We start from the raw sequence: 12,696 nt of genomic DNA, 5'->3' as shown, positions 1-12,696 counted from the left end.
CCAGACTTTCTGTGGCTGCCCAATCAAATGCAGCTCAATGAGAATTTTTTGCAAGGCTGGTGCTCTGATGCAATTGCTGCCTCTTGAGCTTAGCACCACTGAGCTAACTAAACAAGGAAGTAACAGGATTGGTTATCTGATTGACAGCCAGGGGTTGTAATACGGTTAATTTATGAAGGTGCAAATTTCTAGTAAAATCTGCACTTTTTGTAAAATACAAAATAGGAAGGCAGACTTTTCAAACATAAATCACTTCAGCTAGATAAAGTGTTATGGCTGTGTGGAGTGTCCCTTTAAACAAACCTAGAGTGGCTGCCATCCTGACAGCCAGTAGAGGTGCATACTCTGCAACAAACGTGTGACCAAATGTAGTTTATAGAAAAAACATTGAATTAAATGCATTCCTATGAGAAGTGTTTGGTTGGTCATACATGCTGCACATGCACCCCTTGACCCCCAATGCTCCTACATGACATGACAATGCAAGAAGTGGAGCAGGCAGCACCCCAAAAGAAGTCACTGTGCTTAAAGGAAAGGTACGTTTAAAGCTGTTTTTCAGGTTTGTATTTCTATAGTTTTCTTAGTAATCATGGTCTCGTAGAAATAAATCTAATAAGCTTATCTATATTTCTTTCATTACTTATAAACATGTTTGCATAAAAGTGTAGTCAAATGCATTCATCTACTTTCAAATCAATTATCTACTAGTGCATGTCAAGGGCCACAATTTTTTTCTCCATCTCTAGTTTACGCAGAAGGAAAAACATACACAAAAACAGCAGGCACATACAATAGCAATAACCATCTTAAAGACAGGCAATAAAGTATTTTACGTTTATCAGAGCTATAGTAAATTATTTGTTCAGATTTAGGATTTGCATGCATAAGGTTATTTCCGTGGACCATGCAGCATACATTTCCTATTGGATTTTTCAGACGTATTCATCAAAAGGCGCATTTTGAGATTTTAGAGAAATCCTAAAAAAATTCTGGGAAAAAAAAATCCAAAGCCATATGTATACCTTTGGAAATGAGTCTCTAGAAACCCCCAATAGCATTTTTTCCCCATAATGTATCTTTACTCTCAAAATATATGTTTTTTTATTGCCATTATTAAAAAAATGTGCACACTTTAATGGAAAAGTTTAAACGAAAGCTAAGATCAAAAGTTTTTTTTTTCCATTCCTTCTTTTTTAAGTTAGTTTTAAAATGTATTTCCTGAAAGCAACATATAATTCCCAGATTTTACTAATAACATGACGTAAAGTCATGATTTTATTAATGACACGGAGGCGAGTATTATGCTATCTCTTTCTTACTTTATTCCTCAGCAGCAAAGAAAAAATATACTGAAAGAGAAAAATATGTAGAATATGAAATATATAACCGATACAACCATATCTGCCTAGTAACAGGGCAGCCAATCAGTCTCTAGGAACAGTCCATAAATCTCCATCCTTGTACTTCCACTTCCTCTTCTTTGCCTTCTGAACCGAAGACCCAAACCGAAACATCCATATTAGTAACGAGTAACTTTCCAACTGGTAATTTCCACAAAACGAAATCAAGCTGTAAAACAAAGAAATATGTGGTAAACTCCAAACTTAGGACCTGAGTGTAACATATCGTATACATAATACCTGTACATCACGAGAATCCTAGTTAGATTAATAAAGATATATGTCACACCCGACAAGAATATGCATTCAAAACAAGTAAACCAAGTGCACTTACCATGAGTGAAAAATCACCCCGATTGAACCATAAACATAAACTTACCCCAGATCCATGGGCGGGTGGGTGGGAATAATACTCGCCTCCGTGTCATTAATAAAATCATGACTTTACGTCATGTTATTAGTAAAATCTGGGAATTTTATTAATGACACGGAGGCTCCTATTATGCTAGTTTAAAGCTGAGCCACCACCAATGAAGAAACATGTTCAATCGGGCGGAAATAGAAATTACGGAACGTCGATTCTTTAGACCAGTCCGCCGCTCTCAAGATATCGTCCAGACGACATCCCATCGTAGAAGCCTTCGATGCCATGGCACCCCTAACCGAATGTGCCGTAAAAATCGAAGTATCAATTCCTGCAGCGGAAAGCAGACCCTTAACCCAGCGGGCTAACGTAGTCGAGGAGACAGGTAGAAACGGTGCCTTAAAGGAAATAAATAGTGGAGGCAAGTCCGTTGACCTCAACTGTCGAGTATGAGCCAAATAGACCTGGAGACAAGCCACAGGACATAAAGTCGGTCTGACGGAGCACCTAGGGTAGTCCACCGACTTGGAAGCCGACTTAGTCCTCCTTGAGATATTAAACGACACACCTTCCGGAGTGAACGAAATCGCGTTCCAATCCAGAGCCCTGACGTCCGATACTCTTTTGCATGAAAGTAAGCACAGAAGCATGACCAGTTTCCATGACAACTGTTTGAGAGTCAGGTCCTCATTACAGGGCCAGGAGTCCAAGAAACCAAGGACAACATTAACGTCCCAAAATGATGAGTATCTAGAGCTTGGAGGCCTAGCGAAACGGATACCCTTCAACAGTCGACACACAACAGGATGTTGACCAATCGGAGATCCATCTAGCCCTCTGTGTCCGGCCGAAATAGCCGATCTATAAACATTAAGGGTACGATAGGCCAAACCCGAATCGAAACGTTCAGTCAGGAAACTGAGCAGAGCAGTTAGAGGGGCAGAAAGTGGATCCAGCAATCTTCCCAAGCACCAGCTAGACCACACGCGCCATGCGGACTTGTAGGCCTGCCTGGTACCTGGCGCCCAGGCATTTTCCAAGAGTCGAGCAGTTGCCTGCGAAACGTCCGTGATACACCAGGGTCCCCTGAGATCAGCCAAGCCGTGAGTTGGAGCAAGTTCTGATCCACCAATTCGTGCGAGTTCCCATCCGGGTCTAGAAGCACATCCGGCCTCATTTCGATCGTCCGTGGGAAGTCTATGGCCATTTCCAGGAGACGGGGGAACCACGGTTGAGGTTGCCACAGGGGGACCACCATTACCAGCGTGCAATCCTGTCTGGTCGCGTACGTCAGTGTCCGGGATATCAGATTGAACGGTGGGAACGCAAAGTGGCGCCCTAGCGGCCACGTCTGTAAGAACGCGTCCACCGCAGCGGCTGTCGGGTCCGGTCTCCAACTGAAGTACTGGGGCAGTTGGGAGTTCAGTCTGGACGCGAACAAGTCCAGGTGTAGAGGACCCCATAGCCGGTCCATCCTTTGGAAGGTTGAGGATAGTAAATGCCAGTCTCCTGAATCTTTCAGGTAACGCGAATTCCAATCCGCCCACGCGTTGTCCAGTCCCGGAATATGTTCGGCTGTAACCGATATAGCGTTGTGGAGGCAAAACTGCCAGAAGTCCCTTGCCAGGTTCGCCAGCTGTTTCGATTTCGTACCACCCAGGTGGTTTATGTACCTGACTGCGGACACATTGTCCATGCGCAGTAGTACGCAGCAATTCCCTTGAGTCGGAGATAGGCTCCGAATGGCGAACGAACCTGCCAGAAGCTCCAGGCAATTTATGTGTAAGGTCGACTCGACCTCGGACCATCTTCCACCGGTGGAGATACTGCCACAGCGAGCGCCCCAACCGTGTAGGCTCGCGTCCGACTCTATCACCATGTCCGGCGCAGAGCCGAAGATGGCCCGGCCGTTCCATGCCTCCATGTGGTCCAACCACCATCGTAGCTCGTCTCTGGAGTCGGCGTCCAGGGTCAAGATGCTCTCGTACGAGCCCCCGGCCCGAAGATGGGAACCTTTCAAACGTTGTAGGGCCCGGTAATGTAATGGGCCTGGGAAAATCGCTTGAATTGAAGAGGCCAAGAGGCCGATCACTCTCGCCAGTTGTCGGACTGAGAGAGAGGAGGCCCGTAGTGCACGCCGTATCTCCTTCTTCATCGACCGAAGTTTGCTTTCCGGCAGGAACAGAAACTGGGTGACTGAATCGACCTCGAAGCCCAGGAATTCTATCCTCTGTACTGGTTCCACAATGGATTTTTCCCAATTCACGAGGAAGCCCAGGCCTTCCAGGAGGTTTACCGTCCATCCCAGGTGTCTGAGAAGTTGGTCGGGGGACGAGGACATAATCAATATGTCGTCCAGGTAAATAATCATGCGGACCCCTCGGGCCCTGAGGAAAGCCACCACAGGCTTCATTACCTTCGTGAAACACCATGGAGCCGAAGATAGACCGAACGGCAGACAGGTAAACCGCCATCGACGACCTTGCCACGTAAAGTGCAATAAGTCCCAGTGCTCTTTTGCCATGGGTATAGTCAAGTAGGCATCTTTGAGGTCCAACTTGACCATCCAATCCCCTTGACGTAGCAGGTCCCGGAGACAGTGGGCACCCTCCATCTTGAAGTGATGGTAACGGAGGAAAAAATTCAGGTGTTTGAGGTTTATCACCGGGCGGACACCTCCGCCTTTCTTGGCTACAAGAAACAAATTGCTCAGAAAGCCTGGGTGGTTGTAAGGGATTTCTTGAATGGCCTGTTTGGCAGACAACTCCGCGATCTCCGCGGTAATTAGCTCGGACTGATCGTCCGGCAGTCTCAGTTCTTGTGGGATAAAAGTCTGGACAGGGGGAGATAACAGATCCAGACGGAAACCCCTGACCGTCTCCAGAACCCAAACATCTGTGGTGATCATACCCCACCTTTCTAGAAATAGTGCCAACCTGCCCCCCACACTCGCTCTGCAAGACATACGATTTTGGGTACTCACCGTAAGGGCGTCTGTATGAGGGTTGTCCACGACCTCCTCGACTTTGCCAAGGTCTCCCACGTGAGGGGAAGAAGGGCGCTGGCTTATACTCCTGGTAGGTTCGGGGGGCGGAGAAGGAACCTCTGTGGGTCCGCGAGGGACCTCGAGCTCCACGGCCGGGCGGACGGCTCCTATACCTCCCGGCCCCATGGAAAACCTTAGGGCCAAAGACCCGCTTTAGGTTAGACTGCGCTTTATCAAGAGCGGTGAAGGTACGCACAAAGGAGCCCAAATCCTTGACAAAGCACTCCCCAAAGAGCATACCTTTGGCCGAGGCACCCGGCTCCTTCACAGCGAGGTTCACTAACTTTGGCTCAATCTTGAGCAAAATCGCCTTGCGGCGTTCAGCCGACATGGCCGTATTTGCGTTGCCAAGGAGGCAAATCAATCTCTGGACCCACCCAATCGCCTCATCGAGGTCGATGGGCTTTGTCCCAGCTTTAGCTGCCTCCAAAAGCTCATAGAGCTTGGCAGCGGGGCCCAGGGTGTCCAGGATCTTGTCCTGACAGTTATGCAATGAAAACTCTAGCCCCTTCCTGGGTTTCCAGCCTGTTTTAGCCAGGAATTGGGAGATCTGAGGGTCAACCTCTGGCGTCTTGCACGCCGCATCAGGCACGGAAGGCCTCGGGCACTCGGCCCTCAATTTACTGCGCCCCTCTTTGGAGAGAGGGGTACGCATACGAAGTGCCAGATAACTGGCAATGTGCGCGGGCGGGTCCCATTCCGCCGAGCGAGGATGGCGGAGATCATCGGGATCGAACAGGGGGTAACCCTGAGGATCACAGATGTCCTGCCCCTCACCCGGAGGAAGTGCCGAAGCGTCAAACTCCGCCTCATCGCCGGAGCCCCTTTCCTCATAGGAGGCGTAATCAGGGGGGTCCGAATCCGACTCTCCAGTCTGATCGGTATCCGATCCATCATCACGGGCACGCGCCCGTTTCCATTTTCTGGCCGATTTTGCCCGGCCAGCGGCTCTCTTGCGCGGAAACGCGCCATCTTGGACGGCCATAGGCACGTCAGTCAGGGCAGGTAACACCTGCGTCACATCTGGAGAGACATGTTTAGCCTTAGTTTGAGCCTTGCGACCCGCCTGAGTCTGAACTGCAGGCATGGGAGCAGGCAACATGACAGGGGTCAAAGGCAGTGTTAACGCCTGTTGGATAGTGTGGGAGAGGGACGAGGACACGGTCCCCATGGCCGAAGCCAGAGCCCTCTGCATAGTAGAATCCATAAGGGCCTGGAATTCCTGGGAGGGAGTAAGGCCTAATTCCCCTGCATTAGGAGTCTGAGAGGGGTCCATAATGGGGTAACTGGGGCTACCAGAACCCACACCTCCAGCCTGCATAATGCGCAGAGCAGAAAATAAATTTATGTACTGCACCTTTAAATAATAAAAATCAGGCACCGAGCAACCGGTGCAAAACTGAATCAGGGCAGTATTATGGGGAACACACAGAGTTAACAATAGGGGTTGATTAACCCACAAGCAAAAATACCTGCACAGAACAGTATAGGGGAGAGGTAAGGGAGCCGACCCGTTGAAAAAGCCGCCCAGCCCTCGTGCGATGAGGCAGAAGATGGCCGCCGTGTGCAGAGCGCGCCACGCTGCCACTAAGCTCCTCCCCCGCCAATGGCCGGGGAGCGCGTGAATCACACGCGGCCGGGAACTCCCTCGCACCAGCGGGTGCGAGGAGATAGCTATCGGGTCGGCAAACAAACGCGGCCGCACACGCAGCCGCGAGGGGAGAGGGAAGGGAACCAAGGAGTACAAAACTCCGATGCAAGTCTCCCCTGCTAGCCGCGAACCCTGTCTGGGTGAGTGAAAAGGCAACACAGACAGGGGAAGCGGTGGGAAAAACGCAGGGGAGGCAAACAGTAACAAAAAACCTCAATAAAAATAGACAAAATAAACGAAAATATACAGAAAAACAGCAAGCAATGTAATCAACAATAATATTTTGGGTAGTAAACACAGGGTACAAAACCCTAATAAATAGAATCAAGCACACAATATAGGAGAGAAAAAATAATACTTAGCTGGTCTGAGGACAGCAGCAAAGAAAGAGGAAGTGGAAGTACAAGGATGGAGATTTATGGACTGTTCCTAGAGACTGATTGGCTGCCCTGTTACTAGGCAGATATGGTTGTATCGGTTATATATTTCATATTCTACATATTTTTCTCTTTCAGTATATTTTTTCTTTGCTGCTGAGGAATAAAGTAAGAAAGAGATAGCATAATAGGAGCCTCCGTGTCATTAATAAAATCATTAATTTTATTAGATTTAGAAAATATTCAACATTATTTTGTACAATAATATCGAGAGATATCCTTAGATTTCAATCTTTCTACAGCAGCAGCATTAAAATTAATAATTGATTTAACTGTTGGCACAAAAGATATAAAAGGGCATCCCCGCTTATTTATGACAGCATGAAAGTCCTTCCATTCATATCTCATTCCCTGGGGTCAATTAATTTCCGTCTTTGCCATCTGTTTCTGGATTATCGTGTGTTTTGCCTGTATGGGAATTCCTTTAAAGCCAGGATTTCTATTTCATCTCTGATTTACTTTTGATCTAATATTATGTTCTGCTGTGTGTTCCTTTATCAAATTTAAATCTCACTCAGAGAGTTATGCAATATAAATACTTTCATTATAGCTAAGAACAGAGTCAGTTTCTAAAAAATTGTAAGAAGTCGATGTTCCTTTTTTTTGTAAATGTCAGTAGAATCCACTGTTTCAGAATTAGTTCGTGTTCTTGAAGTTCTATTCCTTATTCAGGTCATACGTATCACATCAGACAGTTGCAGAAGAAGAAGCAGGTTTGCACGAATACATTTAGAATAGAAATATGTATGGAATTATGAACATCTGCATTGCCATTGGTTCTCCCAGAAATATACGACACTAACTTTTGCGTACCAACAACAATTTAAGCTTCAGCTTGCTGAAGTGCTTTAGGTATTAACAGCCTGTACTTGCAACCCTATTTGCAAAAGTGCACTAATCCTTTATTTTATAAAAGCACACTTTTCTTTGGCACTAAGCATACTTGGACTAAAATCATAGCTCTCAAATCCATCTTTCAGCATCTCCTTCTCACAAACCTTTCTACTACCTCTACCTACCTCTAAGTTCTGTTTGTGTGCCTTTGCTCTTTATCTACACAGCCTCTAGTACTAAACTAACAGATTTATTAGGTCTTCAATATTACTTGTACGCTGGCGACACACTCAACTAAGCTCTCCTGCTCTACTACACGGTTCTAAGAAAAAAAGGACTGCAACTCTCAATACACTCAGCCAACATTGGAGCAAGAGGAAAACAATTAAGATTTCCTATCACTTGTCTATAGTGGACATCAAGTCTCATCATGCTCCTCCAACACTGACGGGGTTATTTTACCAAAGTGAGAATTCAAAGTGAATTTCAGAATTAAGGTCAAAATAGCCAAACTGGAAACATTCAACTATGCTATCAGTTTGGCTACTCTGGCCTTAAATTGGAAATTCACTTTGAAATTCTCACTTAGATGAACACCACTGACAGCAGGACACAATTACATGCAAGAAGAACCCTCACCTTGACGATTCCACGAATGTGCATCTTTGCAATCATTTCTGCTGTGTAGAGAAACATCAGTAACGTGTCGAGGGCAAATGTCACATGCTGGAGAGGTGGATAATGTTCGAACGTCTTTGGGGTGTTCATACAAACAGAGATAACACTGATGATTGCACAGATTCGTAGCAAGGAATGAACCCACTGAGAAAAACAAGATTGATCATTTCAATGTGGCTCAATTATTTCTTTCATACACATGTACTGTTCATGTCTAGACAACAATTTCAAATTGCTTTTTACCCTTTAAAAGTGCTAGAGGTCCACAATTACATATAATCATCACCAATGTGGCTTTATAATGTCCAAAATTGCCCATTTTATTATTGTTTTGCGTTAACTACTACAGTCTCCTGCAACAAAACCCAAACGTGTTCCATATACATTTACAATATCAATGCAGTAATACAATGTGGTTAACCACTAAATAAGTATATACTCGAGTATAAGCAGACCTGAATAAAAGCCGAGGCCCCTAATTTTACCCCCAAAAACTGGGAAAACTTATTGACTCGAGTATAAGACTAGGGTGGGAAATGCAGCAGCTACTGGTAAATTTCTAAATAAAATTAGATCCTATAAAAATTATATTCATTGAATATTTATTTACAGTGTGTGTATATAATGAATGCAGTGTGTGTGTATGAATGCTGTGTGTGTGTAAGAGTGCAGTGTGTGTGTATGAATGCAGTGTGTGTATGAGTTCAGTGTGTGTGTGTATATGAGTGCAGTGTGTGTATATGAGTGCAGTGTGTGTGTATATGAGTGCAGTGTGTGTATATGAGTGCAGTGTGTGTGTATATGAGTGCAGTGTGTGTGTGTATGAGTGCAGTGTGTGTGTATGAGTGCAGTGTGTGTGTATGTGTGCAGTGTGTGTGTGTGTGTATGAATGCAGTGTCTGTGTGTATGAGTGCAGTGTATGTGTGTGTGTGTTGCAGAGCCTTGGTGGGGGGGTGGGCAATTTTTTTATTATTATTTTAATAATTTTTTTATTATTTTTTTTTATTATATTTAATTATTATTTTTTATTTTATTTAATTAATTTTTTTATTATTTTTTATTTTATTTTATTATTATTTCATTTTTTTTCCTTCCCCCTCCCTGCTTGATACATGGCAGGGAGGGGGGCTCTCACTCCCTGGTGGTCCAGTGGATGGGCACTGTGTAGGAGGGGGGCTGGCAGGAAGCACTTACCTCTTTTGCCGCTCCTGTCAGCTCCCTCCTCCTCCGCGCCGGTCCGTGCAGCTCCCTCTGCCAGCTCACAGTGTAAGTCTCGCGGCCGCACTATGACCCCGCGGCTCTCGCGAAACTTACACTGGGAGCTGACAGAGGTGCTGAACGGACCGGCGCGGAGGAGAAGGGAGCTAACAGGAGCTGCAGGAGAGGTAAGTAAACGCTCTGCAGCCCCCACAGCCCCCAGTCTGTATTATGGCAATGTAAATTGCCATAATACAGACAATTGACTCGAGTATAAGCCGAGTTGGGGTTTTTGGGGTGCTGAAAAACTCGGCTTATACTCGAGTATATACGGTAAATGAATGTGGCTGATTGACTGATAGGATAGCAGAACCAACAACAAGCTCGTTATATGTTATCATGTGCTGGCATGTCCATTAAATGCTAGAGACTCCATAGTAAATCAGTTAATAAAAACTATTCTGATAGGGTCATTCACGAAAGTGAGAATTCAAAGTGAATTAAAAGGGATTTTTTTTTAATTTAAGGCTAAATTAGCCAAACTGGAAGCAAAGATATTTTTTTCCAGTTCGCTACTTTCTCCTTAAATTTGAAATACACTTCGAACTAACTTTTAATTCTCACTTCAGTAAATAACCCTGTTGTTCTAAAGCCACATCAGTATGTTATTTATTTATTTTCATTTGATTGGGTACAAGAGATAAGTTTGGTCTGTCTGATTCCATAATTTTAAACATACCACTGATAAATAAACTCAATTTAAGACTAACTTATTATGTACCAGCAAATAAATGTATCTAGGGATAGACCACAAGTTGTAGTAGGTCATATTATGTCTGTACTCCAAATTTTGGGTTTTACCTTCTAACCCGCAATTCCCCTGTGCTGTCCCACCAGACCATCTCTAATTATTTTCTCATATTTTCCTTGCCTTCATTTATTCTTTCATTCTACATCTATTTTCGTGTTTTCTTTTTATTAGCATGTTTTTTTCAAGAACCTGACACCTAATGGTTAGTGTATAAAATGATTACTATTTAAGGTTACCATAATATTTATAACACAAGAAGAGAACATGTACGAATGCCTAATTATTATACATTAAAATATAAAACCAGCATAATAGTGCAAAACAAATACATAAATAAAAATGACTTACTGGTTTGTTGATCCATAAGATATCTGCATTGTCGGAGAGAGATTCATCTGGACCAAAATCTGTGACTGGCTGGGCCTCTACCCTTGAGCTCTGTTTTCTTTTCAACATACTGTTGTCACTTTTGGTTTTCTGAAACAAAAAATATACGCTGAAAACAGAATCGACATCTATGCACTTACAAAATGCACAACACAAACATATGAGCTTCAAACAAAACACACGGCAGACTGCATATAAGATATCTGTTTATTCAAAATTAAATCACAACCTCGGAGACAAAGCAAACATCAAATTACTTTGTGGGATTACAGTATTAAAATGCTTATTCTTGATTTCATAATATTTTCATTACTTAAAATATATTAATTTATATTGGAAAAAAAGCACTGAAGCATGAAAAATATTTACTACAGAGCTTTTTTTTTTTTCGTTTTTAAGGACAATATTTTTTGGATAAGCTTTTCAGATGATTCAAATATTTTTTAATGATTTAACAACAAGAGTTACCATTAAAGTCTATGAAAATAAAAACCAAAATCATATTGCTCTTACATATGAGAATTTCACAAGTCAATCAGGCTTGCCTTAACAAAGATTACTCTATCCTTAAATAACCCTAATATATCATGCCATAGCCATAATTTATCTTGGTACCAATTGATGACATATGTCATCTATTACATTTTCCTTAGCCGGTTTTCCCTCTTTGGGACACTTTAGTAAATTAGAAAATATTAGCCAAAACCAGCTACTAGGTTTCCACTTGTATGTGCATGTGAAACAATATTAATTAAAGGTACTGCATCACTATACATGCTCAGTTGGTGAATATATAGTATTAGCATATACATGCCCGCTCATTTGGCCTGCAGAAGCCCTACCGCCCCCCACCCCCCCACAATTGCTCTTCAATAGCCTTCAAGATAGTTGTAATGTTTGTGTATATCACTTCACCGCACACCAGACCTTAGTTGTGTATTTTTCCTGTCAAAAAAATTGAATGTCAATATAATTTTTTTTTCTCTGCTGATGGTCAGAATTGGCCTATTTAGTTTTTCCATTCCACGTATAAAAGTACATGGTTTATTCTTTATTCCATATTCTCCTCAAGATAACAACATGCTTCCTGAAACTCCTGAATCCCTTGCAACTACAATTCTATCTGCAAAAAAGTATTCCCTAGCACTACCGAAAATATATGCATATCCAACTTCAGATCAAGATGTACTAGCCTCCCTACAGAAAACATTACCTATTAAAAATCAGTTACTGCAAAGAACTTCTAAAATGAAAGAAAAAAAATAAATAGATTTTCAGGAGTTTTGGTACTGGCCACTACCATGCGGTTTTTGTTTAGGCATAAAACAATTATTGCACATTTTAACCCCTTATTGAAGCCTGATGGAATTATTCCGCCATGAATTTCCTTTCCTTAAGTACCCATGAAGGAATAATTCCATCTAGTGGTATTTTTCCACCCGGACTGTTTTCATGCTGGTATCATTAGATACTAGAGGTTCATCACTGTCAGCTGGGGCCAGAATTGGTGGCCTTATCCTGACAAATGAGCTGCATGCAGCGCTCAAAGTGAGTGCACACAGTTCTTTAAATGGAGATTTAATTCCCAAGATAGTACAACTTGGTAGGGGCAGTATTAAATATCTGCTCACACTAGGAAGATCCAGGTATCAATCAAAACCTGGGTGTCCCCTTTGTCAGTTGGGGCTATATTTAGATGAGGGGAATGCAAAACTCAAAGTAAGGACAGCATGCAACTCTTTAAGTAAGAGCTTTAGGCCACAATTTATGGCTTCAAACTGACCGATTAGCAAAGAAAGCGCTGCATACAGCTCTTTAATTTTAAATCAATTGAAATCACAGCACCTGAGCAATCAAGCAGTTGGTCTGTGGGAGACCTCAAGGGTCTGAT

General features: G+C 43.2%; 1 protein-coding gene across 1 annotated transcript in view; it reads right to left on the bottom strand.

Annotated features, from left to right (window-relative positions):
• The window catches only part of NALCN (sodium leak channel, non-selective), a 550,494-nt gene that overhangs the window by 426,792 nt on the left and 111,006 nt on the right, over positions 1-12,696 (bottom strand). Inside the window, exons 3-4 of the mRNA XM_063425294.1 lie at positions 10,767-10,895; positions 8,372-8,554 (exon numbers count right to left, since the gene is read on the bottom strand). Of these exons, the coding sequence (XP_063281364.1) occupies positions 8,372-8,554; positions 10,767-10,895 (312 nt within the window). The remainder of the gene's footprint in view (positions 1-8,371; positions 8,555-10,766; positions 10,896-12,696) is intronic.

The sequence above is a fragment of the Pelobates fuscus genome, chromosome 1, assembly GCF_036172605.1.
Source record: "Pelobates fuscus isolate aPelFus1 chromosome 1, aPelFus1.pri, whole genome shotgun sequence".
NCBI classification, from domain to species: Eukaryota; Metazoa; Chordata; class Amphibia; order Anura; family Pelobatidae; genus Pelobates; species Pelobates fuscus.
This window is presented reverse-complemented; position numbering and strand designations above follow the sequence as displayed.